At 35.3% G+C, this 15,408-nt stretch overlaps 1 protein-coding gene and 1 pseudogene across 1 annotated transcript; both read left to right on the plus strand.

Annotated features, from left to right (window-relative positions):
* Positions 1-3,089, plus strand: part of LOC107680331 (alpha-galactosidase A-like) — a 3,692-nt pseudogene extending 603 nt beyond the window's left edge.
* A 2,976-nt stretch (positions 3,090-6,065) lies between these two features.
* Positions 6,066-15,142, plus strand: LOC107680332 (tyrosine-protein kinase BTK-like). The gene is made up of 17 exons (XM_016476179.1): positions 6,066-6,119; positions 9,003-9,107; positions 9,927-10,008; positions 10,198-10,326; positions 11,211-11,275; positions 11,362-11,552; positions 11,806-11,868; positions 11,990-12,044; positions 12,512-12,594; positions 12,846-12,973; positions 13,061-13,135; positions 13,391-13,562; positions 13,953-14,169; positions 14,273-14,337; positions 14,428-14,546; positions 14,631-14,788; positions 14,892-15,142. The coding sequence occupies exons 1-17, from the start codon at positions 6,066-6,068 to the stop codon at positions 14,958-14,960; spliced, it is 1,830 nt and encodes a 609-aa protein (XP_016331665.1). The 3' UTR covers positions 14,961-15,142.
* Positions 15,143-15,408: the final 266 nt, after the last annotated feature.

A 15,408-nucleotide genomic window follows, 5' to 3' on the forward strand; every position in this document is an offset into this window, starting at 1 on the left:
TATATATGAACCAAGAAAATAGAATTACTAGTTAAACAGGTAGTACTGTTCAATGATTTTTAAACAAAATTCATATGAATGTATAAGATCAATGTCCTGTGAAAAAATAATACCTTTTTGCTTTCACTAACTTTTTACAAATGTTTCTGTGATGCTTATAAAAGTTGTATGTATAAGAATCAAAATGCTTGTATATAGAGTCAAATTTACAAGAATCAATTTATAGGCTAGTTACAAAAAAATGAAATTTTCATGCATAAAATGTTAAGATTAGAGAATTACATGGTAAGAAAATGAGGAAGAAGAAAACTATACACCTGAATACTGATGTCACATCAGTGACTGCTAAAGCATATGATGCAAGATCTCATCATACATAGAGATCTCCTCATCCTGCGTGCAAGAGGGCAAAGGGCGTTTATGGGTCTTATATAGCACTGTTTAGAACAGATGCTGTTTTTCACACTTCTGTCCTGTGCAGTGGGCAGATGTTCGACCATGATGCCCTGTTCCTCATGCCCTTGTGTGACCTGGCAGAGAGGAGCTGTTCATGGAGATGGCAGATGTGATGGTAAAAGAAGGAAGGAAGGAAGGAAGGAAGGATGCTGGATATGAGTTTGTGTGCATTGATGATTGCTGGCCCTCACACAAGAGGGACGCCCAGGCTTGCTCGCATGTAGCACTGCCTAGAACTGAGAGCATAGTTCTCCTACACAATTCTGTCATCATGTACTAGCCCTCATGTCATGTGAATACCTTATGATATTAAGCGGAAAATAAAATAATTAATGGATTCCTCACACAAAGCTAACATATGATCTTATAAAATGGCTTGATAGCTCTGGTTACTATCTGTATGGAATTAAGCAACATGGATATTCTGCTAATAATTATAATTTAAATATTTTAATAATTATTAAATTACTTATTGTAATAAATCATATTTTTATTAAAATAATCTTATAAATATTTTAATCATTAATAAATCATTATTAATTTATTTTAATAAAAGTAATTTAATTTAGTAATTATTAAAATATTTTAACTGATGTAAAATTATTACTTAATAATTAATGTATTATCTTTATGAATGATTAAAATAATTGTAATAATTAATAAAGATAATAAATTAATTATGAATTAAGTAATAATTTTATATCAGTTACATTTTTTTTTAATAATTACTAAATTAAATATTTAAATGAATAATTACTAAATTAAATTTAAAATAATTACTAAATTAATTAAATAAATAGTTTTAACGAGTAATTGAATAATTCATTTTTGTGTTCGATAGCAGAAAGAAAATATGATTATGTACAGTACATTTTATTCCTTTAATGAAAGTGTTTTCATTTCCACATAAATGTCATTTCAAAGGTAAATTAGTACACACTTAACTTTTCATCAAACAATAACAATACTGAGAAATTATATTTTGTTGTCATTTAGAAATATGCCATTACTTGGCTTCTCCAAATCTTTTTTGTCAGTTTTATATCGCCCCCTACTGTTGTCTTGCTGATATCACAATAAAACGACATTCTGTCCTAATGTAATATCACTTCTCATGAATATTAAAGCTTTATTGTGCTCTAAGGTCCATACCAAAGGTCTGAAGCTGGGAATATATGCAGATATTGGCACAAGCACATGTGCAGTCTATCCTGGGAGTTTGGGCTACTGTGACATCGATGCTAAAACGTTTGCAGACGGGTGTGGATCTGTTAAAATTCGATAGATGCTTCATGCCTGACTGGCATCAACTGGGAGAAGGTAGGTCAATATGCAAGTCTCAGCAGTATGCCGATACGTTTTGAATTGCTGAGTTTTGCTAAGAAATGCTTTACATTATTTTGATGTTTCTCAGGTTATACAAACATGTCGAGAGCTCTAAACCAGACAGGCAGAAGTATTGTATAGTATACTCCAGTGAATGGCCATTATATGAGTGGCAACACCAACAGGTGAGACGCATGGAGATTTTTTTTTTAATTAACATAAATAAATAAAAAATTTTATAATTGCAGTATATCATTTTTCACTTTTGCAACATGGCTGTTAAAGAGATAGTTCATCTAAAATGATGACAGAATGTTAATGTTTGGGTGCACTATCCCTTTACTTAGAATTTGAAATCAATTTTTTTTTAAGTACAAATAGTTTTCTTAAATATTGCTTAGTTAAAAAGTGTTTTGTGTATCTTATATTTCAGCCTGACTATGAGGCAATTCGCAAGACCTGTAACCACTGGCGTAACTATGGAGATATTTATGACTAGTGGACCAGTGTGAAGAGCATCCTGGACTAGACAGCTGATCATCAGAAGATCCTGGTCCCAGTGGCAGGACCAGGTGGATGGAATGATCCTGACATGGTATAAAGCATCTCATCTGAACATTGTACTCTCAAATCGCAAGTTCACATTGGGTAATTTAAAATATGCTTAATGTAAATGAATTTGAATCATATCATATTTCTGGTTATGACGCCTCAATCTGATCATAGGGAACTTCGGCCTGAGCCACGATCAGCAGCAGACTCAGATGGCCTTGTGGGCTATCATGGCTGCCCCACTTCTGATGTCCAACGACCTGCGAAACATTTGTCCAAAAGCCGAAGAACTGCTGCAGAACAAACAGATCATTGCCATCAACCTGGATCCTCTGGGCAAGCAGGGCTATCGTACATTAAAGGTAAAGTATCTTAGCCCAACTTAGTTCCAAATGACGGTCTTAACCTATCCTTTGTTTCATTACGGTATCTGTCAGCGAGCTGGAATACATTTATCTTGTTCACAGGGTGACAGTTTTGAGGTGTGGGAACGACCCTTGTCAGGCAACAGGCTGGCCGTGACAATGATGAATAGACAGGAGATTGGTGGTCCACGCAGATTTATCATTTCTGTGGCGACGCTGCCTAGTTGGCAGCTCTGCGACCCAAAGTGCAATGTAACACAGATCCTGCCTGTCTACAAGGAAATGGGTGTCCAGAATCTATTTTCAGAGGTGATGGTCCAAGTCAATCCTACAGGCACAACACTTCTCACTGTCAGCCCTATCAAAAGCAGTCCACATGACACCCTGTGACATGACTTGGAAAGCAAAACTGTCCAAAGAAATGGGAAATTTATTATTGCACTAATGTGACTGAGTTATACTTACTGAGTGATATTTTTGTTAAGACTTTTTTTTTCCTTTTAAATAATGCTGTAGAATCTTTTTAAAAGTGCACACTAAGGAATCAAAATTCAAAAAGTGTAGTAACGTATAATTTTACTGTACATAAAACATTCACAAAGCACTTTAACTCTAAGAAATACAGAGTTCATACTTTACACACCTGTATTACCTATGTTTTCATTTCACTAAAGATGTACTGTATTACAGAAACATATAACATTCATCCATCATCTGTTCCACTTCACAGTGAAGACTTACAATGTGTTTAAAGATTGCACTGCCAAATAACTTTTTATTTTAACATACATAAAGACCCTCAGGGATTTTACAGATCATTTGGCAGCTTATGTCTTGTTCTGAAATGAATATAATTGATCTGAAATCAAATAAAGCATCAGTGCTACTTTTGCATTACTATAATGTGATACAATGTGGCACATTACACTCAATATATTAATTAATATGCTTTTGAAGCTGTATTTCATATATCCATCCCTTCAGTCTCTTTCTCCTGTTCTTACAAACACTGGTCAGATCGGCATAAAACACAAGTTGACCAATAACCAGATTTTCTGTAGCAACAAATGTCAAATTATAATAAATTATATATTTATTCTGTGGCGGAAATGACATGTTAATCTTGTTAAATAGACACAAAACAGTACAAAACATGTAATCGTGATATAAAATTAAATTTTAAAAGTAGTCCAATGCCTTTTCAAATATGAGTTTGTTTTAATAACAAAGAGTCATAAATATAACAAATATGAATCGACCGTGACATGTATTATACAAAAAAAATAACAAATTTTTACCAAAAGAAAAAAGTGCTACAGTTCATGAATACATTGTAATAGCGCCACCATCTGTTTTGGAGGCACATGACTTGTTTACATTGTGGGTCAGTGGGATCATTCTTGTCATCCACACATGCATGAATTGCAGCATATGACCAATATCCATCTGAAAGTTGTTGGATTTTGCATATTTGCATCATTTTACATATGTTGTTGGGTTGTATGTGAGTGGTTGACATGTGAGAGCATGACTAGGGTGTCCACTAAAATCAAACCTTTGATTAGGTAAATTAACTGATTTTATTGGTAACAACACAGATCACATCCCAATTTTGTGTATTAATTTTAATATTTTGTAGGTTTAATTGGTGCTATAACTATTGAGAAACCATCTAAGAGTCAGGCAGGCTTTGGATTAAATGATTTGGATTAAACACATTCAGCCTTCTCAAACAGTATACCAAACTGACCTGTATGCATTAGGTCAGGTGCATGCAGCATATGTGAGTACTGACAGGTTGCGTGAAACTGTTAACAGCAGCCCTGCATGAGCGACAGTATGAAAATGAGCAGGAAGCAAAAGGGGAACTGAGTAACAAGAGTCCTGTGGCTGGGTGGAGTTTTGTCCACTGTTGATCACATTCACAGTCCAATTTAATAGCCTGCACTCAGTCAGACTGGTTTCATCCTGGTGCCAGATCACAGTGGACAAAAAACAGAGCTCAGGTAAGATTTCTTAGATTTCTTTAATAATTTATGACTGGAGTTCCACTGTCAAGGACTAAGACTGTAATTTGCCATTAGCTGTGACGTAGAATAATGCTGTTGCTTAAAAGATACAAAGTGACAAACTAAAGCAAACAACTTCAGTTATTTGATAGATGGGAACATGCTATATTGAGATTTTAATGTAACAGAGCGAGAGAGAGAGAGAGAGAGAGAGATACTCCATGATAAATGGCTTAACTAATCAATTTAAACTCCTGTTTCTGGTCTGTACAAATGCTGTTTTGCCATCCTGATTTAAAGTCATACAGGTAAATCAATATTCCAACATTTTTTAATTTAAATTTTATTAAATTTTGTAAAACTATCTACAGGAACACCACAAAATACACAACAATATATTAATAACAGCTTAAATAAATTAAGAAAAATGTATGTACGAAAATAGGAATGCATAAGTAAAATAATACATAAAATAATTATTACAAGAAAATTACTTATTACTTGTTAATAAATTGCGTAAGGGGGGTGGGGTCAACTCAACATTCCCGTACTGAATTAGATGGATCCTGTATACAAATCTGGCTCATAGAAGGAATAAATAAGGGTCTAGTTTTGAGAAACAATTGTGCATTTACCTCCTAGAGTAGAAGAGTGTATATGCATTCATTTATAATGAACATACAGTGAAACTATTTGCACATGAAAACAGTCCTCTCCACTGGTTAGTCTACTTCACACTTTCCTTTTACTGTCTCACTCAATAATGTCAATGCATTTTGTAAAAACAGATCCGCACACTATACCACAGTGGTTTAAAGACAATATTGTAGGGTTGCTAGCATTATTAATGAGGGTCTTTTGCATATATAGAGTGCATTTATAGTTCATTATGTAGCAGATGCTTTTAAAAGTGACCATGGGAAAAAGAAGTGATCAAAAAGAACAAGAATAAGGCCGTTTTCATTTTAGAGACACATGCTGCAGCAATGTCACCTCTTTCAGCCAGAATGTTCCAGTGTTTTAGCATTGTAACCTAACATGGAAGATATAGGGGGACTAATGAAGAGTTCAGATGCAAAAGCCTCTAAGTGCCATTTGATAGTTTCTTCTAAAATTAGCATTTTTATCAGGCTCCTATGTTTAGGTTCAGTAATTTTACTATAATGGCAATGTATAGCTCCTTTTCTATGCCATTAAGGTGAAATAAATGACCATAAATATAGGAGTCTGATAAAAATGCTCATTTTAGATGAACATTTCAGATGGCTTTTGCATCTGAACTCTTCAAATGTAAAACTTTAGAAATCTGACATTAAAACTCAATATTTATCAACAATTATTCTGATAATTTGAGGGAATGGTCCTCTTCAATGTTTATGGTGATTATAGTCCTGTTTTAGCACTGGATCATGTATAAACATTTAAACAAATGTCCATACTCCTACACACCTTTGTGGACATCATGTTTGTAAGACTGGATGCACGACAAGATACAATCAGAAAAAAAAGTGCTTTGCATTTGTACATCACACAATGAAAAGAATCCATTTTGGTGGATCTCAGTGAAGTAATGCAAATTCAAATTCCATCAAATAACATTTACTGTAATATTCATCATCATCTGTGGCATTTAGTAGACTACGTCCTGTTTTATACTAAAGTTTAAATTATTATTATAGATTTTCCTTTGTTAAACCTCTTCAGTAGTGCACGATTGAAAACAATAAGCATAATATTGCTTAAAATACTGCAATATATATTTGCACTGTTGCATTTGACTTTAAATTAGCCAAGTGAATAAACATTAAAAATATGACGCATTGGTAAGAAACCACAGAGGTGTAGATAAATTGTGGTCTAATGTGGCAGACTAGCTTTTGCCCAGTTCCCTCCCTCCGAACATGAGTGATACTCGCATACTTATCATTCAGGAACCTTACAGACACAGGACACTCTAGAAGGTTCCTGTTGCTCAACATCACTTTCAATGAACACAAAGAGTCAAATAAGCAACTATTTAAACCGTTAACCACAGGGAGTACTTTAATGGGTGTGCATGAGTTATTTCATGCTTAAAACACTGTCACACACACATTATGTGTCATAAATTTATTTTTCTACAACGCTTTAATATTTGGCCTAAAGTTAAGATCTACCTGCCCTGCCACTAAGTATCATAGGAAGCTATGGTCTTCATTATGGCAGTATTTGGTATATCAACAAATTGTTACTGGTTACATTTGTGCAACATCTGCCTGGAAAAAAACCCTGATGTGAAACAGAGACAAGCTTAACAGTAATTATCTGACTCGTACTGCTTACTGATGCCGATACGAACAGTGTTTCCGCTTCCTCTGTATCACAGAGCAACATTGATGCAACTTCCCTGTGTCAAGTCTTATAAGTCATTGCCCTTTGAATAAGCTATCAAGCTTTCATGGTAAACAAGGCTGCTAAAATAGTCCTGAAATACCAAACCCACACCATTATCATCCAGGTGTTTAATAGTGTGCGTTTAATACAGCAGTGACAAAGTCGCAACATAAAGTGGTCGGTAATGTTCATATTTGTCACAGTTTTCATGTCAAACTTTTTGTGACAAGCTTCTGAAGGTGTTAAAAGTGGCCAGAAGAAACCAGGAAATGCTTGCATGGTGTTTAAAATAGGCAGTTCAGTTTCTCTACCACAGAACACAGACAACTCAGCATTTAACGACTATGTGAGAGAAGCTTAATGCGGAGGCACTGAAAGTAAAGAGGAACAGAACTAACTGAGATGTTATTTTAAAGGACACTGAGATACAGGTAACTTTGGCAAATGCTTCTCTGGAGTAAAACGTATATTTTAATTTTTAAATTTTAATAAGAATACAAGAAAGGTATTTGTTTATTAAGAAGATATTAAGCAAAAACCAGACAACATAGTAGGCTAATCGTTACTGCTTCATGTAAATGTGTGAAGTTACATTAGGTTTGTATTGTAGAGACAAACCTAAAAGCTGTATTCAGTTACAATGTTCATGAACAAGGTCATTAAATGATTAACAAATGTTTTTTTTCCTCAACACATTCTTTCACATCAATTTACTGGATTCAGTGGGGCCCTTGTGATGTTGTTTAATGTTGAGATGTTTGGCCAAAAAGTAGTGTAAGTTACTAAAAAAAGTAGTGTTTTTGTTTTATATTGTTTACATATATATTTCAACCTACAGTATTAATACTGAATAAAAATATTGTTTGTAAGACCTCTTGCTATTGCATTAAAATAAGACGCAGGCCTTTTGGGGGGAAGGATGTAAACATTCAGTTTTGGTTTGTAGATAGTGAAGATACATGGGGAGATACAGTGAAAGGATGAGTGAGGTTGTGGGTTCACATCATAGACAAGAGCAGGAAGAAGTGTTCAAAAGAAACAGATGATCTACAGGAGGAAATATTGGCAACAAAGGATGCCATTGACACTGACAGCAGGACTCATGCAAACCATTCCTAATCATGCAGGCAAAGCCACCTAGGATCCATTAGACCAGAACAGACCTGTTGAAAAACTGGATGTAGCATACACGCTACCATTAGATACTAACATTTCGATATAGAAGAGGTTTTACTGCAGGGGACATAAAAATCATTTCTTTATAAACATAAAGAGGAATCCCATATTTAAAGGGGTCATCGGATGCAAAATTCACTTTTGTTGTTCTTTGAACATAAATGTGTGTTGGAAGTGTGTGTACACATCCACCTTAGAATGATAAAAATCCACCCAGTGTTTTTTTATAAATCCCTATTTTAAAATCCCCTTTCTCAAATCAGGCTGTTCTGAGATTCCTGTCAGAATGACGTAGTTCTGCACAGGCCCCTCCCACAATAGTTTGATTGACAGTAGCGTTTCAGCACAGACTGGACTGGTGTCTTACCTTAGCTCCGCCCTGAGTGAGCTGTCATCAGTCTGCCATTGTTGTCGACTCCAGTGCAGGGGAAGACAAGAATGTCTCCGATTAAGCAATTGAGCAGGATTAACGTTACTTTCGTTTTGAAGGGAATGCGCCGATCCCTGCTTAAATGCGTCTATGTTCACGCGAATCATTCGTGATCCAGCTTCATCTTTTTTTACAAAATTTCTGATAATCCATTTCACTCGGATGTACGTCACAATACAAAGAAAAGATCTGTTGCTACTCGTTACATCGTTATTTAAACCACTGTTACAAGTTATTTCCAATATATTACAAGTTGTTTCCAATATTTTGTGATTTTGATCTTTTAATAACATAATCTTCCTACTGACTGTTTAGAAGAGGAAAGGCCTGAAAGGTTATGTGGACACTGAAAAGATCAAATGTGTGGAGATTGTTTTACCCGAAGACAGCGCGCCTCCTGACCGACTCTATCCATTTCAGGTGGGTCTCAGCAAAGAATAAGACATTAAAATCATACTTGTCCACCAACTTCAATGGGAACTCAACTTTGATCTTTTTGAACATTTCTAAACAATTTATTATGCATTGTTGGTGTACAGTATTTACAGTAATCGTGTTACTTCCACTTCCCTCATTAATATATTGTACAGTACATCATCATGTCTATAGTTTTCAAGTTGAGCTGAAGTTAAGTCTGTGTCTCTGTATTTAAACTTATAGTTTCAACATTAGCTGACTAGCAAGTATAGGCTAACAAGATCACTAGTAGAGATATGTCTGATTGGGCTGATAGAGTGCAAGAAGAAACTGCTCAGGCTTTCAACAATGATAAGAGGCTGAGAGTAATGGAGCAGAAGTGAAACCTTTCCTCTTCAAAGTCTAAAATCAAAGGAACAACAAAACTCAACAGGTGCTGACATTGTAAAACTGTCAGGCACATAAAAGCACTGTACATTGTTTTGTACATTGAGTTTTACACCCTAAGACTTACACAAAAATAAAGGGCGCCAGGAAATGAATGCGTCAAACAGTAACATCTTGTGGTTTTCAGTTTCTCAAACGATTAACTCTTAAAATGGTGAGCTATATGTATTTATATATCTTTATAAAACATTACTTGCAATGAAAATATGTAGGCTACAAATACTTTGCAACTTTCAAAAATAGCACTAAAAAGAAACTTCAAAAGAAAGAGGAAACATTTGGCAATAGTAGATTATTTTGAAATGCAAAAGTTGATTCATCTATAGGCCAAAGTCATAATTTTGTATTGTGATGTATTTTTCTTCCTTCTCACAGATAATCTATGATGAAGGTCCTCTTTATGTATTTGCTAAGTCAGATCAAATTCGAAAGCAATGGATAAATGAGTTAAAAAATGGTCAGTATGTGTTTTAAGTCATTATCACAAATTCCATTCAAATTAACAAGCCACCTTGTTAATGTGGGCTAACATTATAGAAAAGTTAAGAAGAAAAGTATAAATGCTTCCCATAACACACCATACAAGTCCTATGCAAAACTCTGTGTTGATTCAATGTAAATGACTTCCAATGTACCTGTCTTTAAGTGGTGCGATTCAACAAGGACCTTATACAGAAGTATCACCCGTGCTTCTGGGAGGATGGCATATGGAAGTGTTGCCAGCAGGAAGTGAAGCAGGCAATGGGCTGCAGGGTGCTGGAGACCAAAAATGGAGGTCTGTTATACTAAAGTGTGAAAATAAATTAGGTTCCATTCATTTCCGACCTCATTGGTTGAGTTTTCTGAAATGTCGTACGTACTCTCACATCGTTAGCTGCAATATTTGTTTGACGAAACACGCTACTGAATATAGCTACAAAGAAAAACTTCTCAGCGTGACCAGTGTAGTCCGATTCCCAATGAATGACTCTTACAAGCCAGTTATTCTTAGTGAAGCTGTGGTCTAACTTCCGAACGCATGAGTCTAGTGAGCTGAAATGACGCGTATGAGTTGGTTCTTTTTAGCGACTCCAAAAAAATTACAGTGCAATCTGCGTAGTCCTATTCCTGGACGAATGACTTTGATGAATCGGTTCTTTTTTGTGAATCAAAAACATACTGCTTTTAACTATCTGGAAGACTTAAATTGGTGTAGTTACAACAATGCACTTTATGCGTTTTATAAGTAGTATTATGAAAAAGTATGTTACCACATTTTTGTGGTTTGTTTTTGTTGTTTAATCTATAGTTAAAAGGAATAGTTGTTCACCCAAACATTATAAAAACAAAATCTGTCTTGATTTACTCACCCTCATGTCGTTCCAAACCTGTATGTGTTTTTTGTGTGTAAACACACCTTTTGAATTGTCTTAAATGTATTTATTATCATCATCATTTTGCAAAGGAATTGTCTTTCTTTCAAATAACTTATTCTCTAAAAGTGCTAAAAGAATCATTAATGGGACACAATTCATTATAATTTCCATCCCTATTCAACAATGTACCATTACTTCATTTCAACACTTAATTATGTATCGTGCAATATTTGATAGTTAATGTTACTTAAACAGCATTTGTATTTCTTCAATACATGTCAATATCTCTTGCCCTTCTTCAAAGGGTTTTTCAAAAGGGGTTCGAAGAATCGTGATTCCAGGAAGCCTCTCCCACCAACACCCGAGGAGGTCAGTTACCAATCTATCCAATCACTGGCAATATATGCATCACGTACCATCAGATTTATGTTATTTATGTTACCCTCCTGCTTTAGGAAAAGCCGCCCAGGCCTCTGCCCCCCCAGCCACCCATGCTCACCCCGGACTTCAGTGTGGGCATGACTGTTGTAGCTGAATATGAGTACGCACCAATGACTCCCCATGACTTGGAGCTGAGAAAGGATGAGGAGTACACACTCTTAGAAATCAGCGATCCCAATTGGTTTAAAGCTAGAGATAAATATGGGTAAGAGACTGCAAAATTATTAAGTATATGATTAGTAATGCTTGATCTATCTATTGTAGACAATAAGATAGTCTAAATGTGCTAGTGGAGAATGTATTTGATAAATACAAAGACTCCTGTTAAATTATTTTCATATCTGGGGAAACTTTTACAGGCCGTGGGCGAAAGTAGTCGGGTGGAACTAGCTGTGCAATCAGGGCTGTGTTCTTTCAGATATGAAAAGCATTACTGATATCCTATATACTGTTTACAGAAATGAAGGCTACATCCCAAGTAACTACATTGCTCAGGCCTTAAATGGATTGGAGAAATATGAGTAAGTATACATTCAAGAACATGGACAACTACAGTCCGTCTATGCTAGTTTGAAAAGGTGAACACTTTTAAACCTTATAAACACAGTTCAACCACATTTGAACAGTTTTTCTATCTTGTAGTTGGTACTGCAAGAACATAAACCGCAGCCAGGCAGAGAATTTGCTGAAATCAGAAGTAAGTATAGAGCCATGGTGGCAATCAAAATGTAATTTATCCTCAAAAACAAAAATAAAAATCTATATATAAACTCTTTGATTATAAAAAAAACACCTATGTTACTTTGTGTGTATATATATGAAGAGTTCCGATGCAAAAGCCTCTAAATGCCATCTGAAATTTTCATCTAAAATTAACATTTTTATCAGGCCCCTATATTTACGTTCAATTATTTCACTTTAATTGTATAGAAAAGGACCTATACATTGCCATTAGAGTAAAATTACTGAACCTAAACATAGGAGCCTGATAAAAATGTTAATTTTAGATGAAAATTTCAGATGGCACTTAGAGGCTTTTGCATCTGAACTCTTCTATATATATATATATGTATGTATGTATGTTGAATTCCATTTTTTACATTGAAATGATTTTTGGCACTTCCGACCTGAATTAACTCTATATATTGGTTTAATATACAATAGAATAAAGATGGTGGTTTTTTGGTGAGAGACTCTGGCAGATTCACTGGAAAATACACTGTCTCTGTGTTCACCAAGGCTGGTGGGTGAGTTTGATCAAGCTATACATTTGTTTCACAGTTAACTTATCAAAATGAAAGTGGAAAACTGACCCTGCGGAAGAGAGATGTAAATCTCTCTATGCAAAACTAGGATAAGTCCTATCAGGTCAAGTTTCCCACTGTGTAAATTGTCATGGGACTGTGCTGTTCGTCTCTCAAGTTTTTTGTGAGACCAATTGAAGATATGACTTGAAACCAAAGTGATTGTGAGAACTTAATTTCTTGTCTCTCTCCAGGGAGACTGCTGGCAGCTGCAGACACTACAACATATGCGTCACCACAGAAGGCCAGTTCTATTTAGCGGAGAAGCACAACTTCAGCAGTATCCCAGAACTTATTAATTACCACCAGCATAATGCAGCAGGTAAATCTAACCTTAACCACTTGCATGCGAATACACAATGTCAAATGATAGGTGTAACAGCTTTTAATCAAAGAAAATATGTTTCAGGTCTGGTGAGCAGACTAAAATACATTGTGTCAGATCGGGCTCGGAATGCTCCCTGCACTGCTGGTCTGGGTTATGGTGAGTTTATATTTGTTAGAGCACGGCACTAAGGACGCCAAGGTCATGGGTTTGATTCCCAGGGAATGCATGAACAGATAAAATGCATAACTTGAATGCAGTGGAAGTTGTTTTGTGATAAACGCACCTGCCAAATGCATAAATGTAAAAATGTAAATGTAAATATTTGGCTGTATGCTTCTGACAGTTCTCACTAAATGGGTTTGATTGAAACTGTGTGCTAAAATTGTCCTCTCCTCCTACTTTTCATTCCAGGAAGTTGGGAGATCGATCCTCGTCAGCTTACATTTATCAGAGAACTTGGTAATGGTCAGTTTGGAGTGGTAAAGTATGGGAAATGGCAAGGCCGTCATGACGTGGCCATCAAAATGGTTAAAGAGGGCTCAATGTCAGAGGATGACTTCATTGAAGAGGCCAAGGTCATGATGTAAGTATACACTATTGTTGAAAAAAAAAAAAAAGTATGGTGTCAGTAAGATTTTTTTCAGCAAGGATTTCACATAAATGCTGATGTTTTGAACTTTCAATTCATCAAATAATCCTGAAAAATTGAGCCATGGTTTCCACAAATTGAGTAGCACAACTTTTTTCAGCATTGATAATAAGAAGAAATGTTTCTTGGGCACCAAATTATTAGAATGATTAATATTAGAAGGATTTCTGAAAAAATCCTAAATGTATTAAAATACATTCAAACAGAAACGTTAGTACATTGTAGTAATATTTCACAATATTACTCTGTTTTTACTGTATTTTTGATCTGTGTTTCAATCATGTTTATGTCTATAATCTATCATTTTCTGCTGTATAACGCTAGGAAACTGTGTCACGGAAACCTGGTGCAGCTCTATGGCGTCTCCACAAAACAAAGACCCATCTACATAGTCACAGAATATCTCGCCAATGGATGTCTGCTGAATTACTTACGGGATGTTCTGCAGCACCCCTCGAGTATTCTGCTCCTTGAGATGTGTAAAGATGTCAGCGAGGGCATGGCCTACTTAGAGGCCAATCAGTACATCCACAGAGACCTGGTTTGTGTGACACAAAAATGTGTCATTGCATGTCATTGTCATGTTCCTTGCCAACTGGAAGAGATATTTTACCAGTAAAATGTCTCTTTTTTTTTTCTCATAGGCTGCCAGGAACTGTTTAGTAGACTCAAATGGAACCATTAAAGTGACTGATTTTGGATTGTCCAGGTAATTTTATGCATGGCCCAGAACACTATTTGAGCAACTTACTATACTATACACTGACTTACTATATAAAAATGACTGCTGTTCTTACAGGTATGTTCTGGATGATGAATACACCAGCTCCGTAGGTTCAAAGTTTCCAGTGCGCTGGTCGCCTCCTGAAGTCCTCCTTTACTGCAAGTTCAGCAGCAAGTCAGATATCTGGGCATTTGGTGCGTCACCACTGCATTTCCAGCAGAACTTTACCTTCTATCAAAATCATGGTTTCATTTTCTCTTATATTATTTGTCTGACAGGTGTTTTGATGTGGGAGGTGTACACTTTGGGCAGAATGCCATATGATCGGTGGAACAACACAGAGATAGTAGAGAAAATTTCTGCAGGTCATCGGCTTTACCGCCCACAATTGGCCAATGACAAAGTTTATTCCATTATGAACAACTGTTGGCATGAGGTACACAGCTTTATACTATGTTGAAACATTTTGTCAATGTAGACATGACAAAAGTCAAATAATTAAAGAGTTTGCCTTCTCTCTCTCTCTTTTTTTTTTGTAGAGACCAGATGAGCGGCCCACATTCATGGATCTTGTCATGACCATCAAGGATTTGCTTTTCAATATGTAACAGACACAGCTACTGTGCATCCTTGGACATTAAGAATACAGCCCATCAGATGCAATAGTCTTGTGTATGGCATGGCAAGAATCATTATTATTATCAGTCTTGAATAACCTTCTTAATTTCTTTCATCTAAGGAACCCAATAAAATAATAAATTAGTATGAGTTTAAAATGTTACAAGAAAAAAAGGAGATTGGAATGTGATTTCTCATGTAACATTACAGTTTTTACTTTTTACATTTTCCTTAAAGCATGATATATTATGAAATTCCTAAGTTTCATACATGTATCTAAATAGCTGCTCTTTAATATTATTAAAATTATTCATAATAACCAGCAGCAACAACAATACAAATAAAAATTCATGACTGTAATTTATATGTACATATAAATAATGACTGTGTATTGATTTTTATTGATTTGGCTTTGTATTTATATACAATATATATATA

Source organism: Sinocyclocheilus anshuiensis, unplaced genomic scaffold (assembly GCF_001515605.1).
Source record: "Sinocyclocheilus anshuiensis isolate Anshui unplaced genomic scaffold, SAMN03320099.WGS_v1.1 scaffold1442, whole genome shotgun sequence".
NCBI classification, from domain to species: Eukaryota; Metazoa; Chordata; class Actinopteri; order Cypriniformes; family Cyprinidae; genus Sinocyclocheilus; species Sinocyclocheilus anshuiensis.

Excerpts from the sequence above, each read along its gene's own strand:
- LOC107680332 (XM_016476179.1), top strand. The coding sequence starts at position 6,066 with ATGGTCCTCTTCAATGTTTATGGTGATTATAGTCCTGTTTTAGCACTG. Across the intron at positions 12,045-12,511 it reads AGAATTTGCTGAAATCAGAA|AATAAAGATGGTGGTTTTTT; the intron begins GTAAGTATAGAG and ends AATATACAATAG. Across the intron at positions 14,338-14,427 it reads ACTGATTTTGGATTGTCCAG|GTATGTTCTGGATGATGAAT; the intron begins GTAATTTTATGC and ends CTGTTCTTACAG.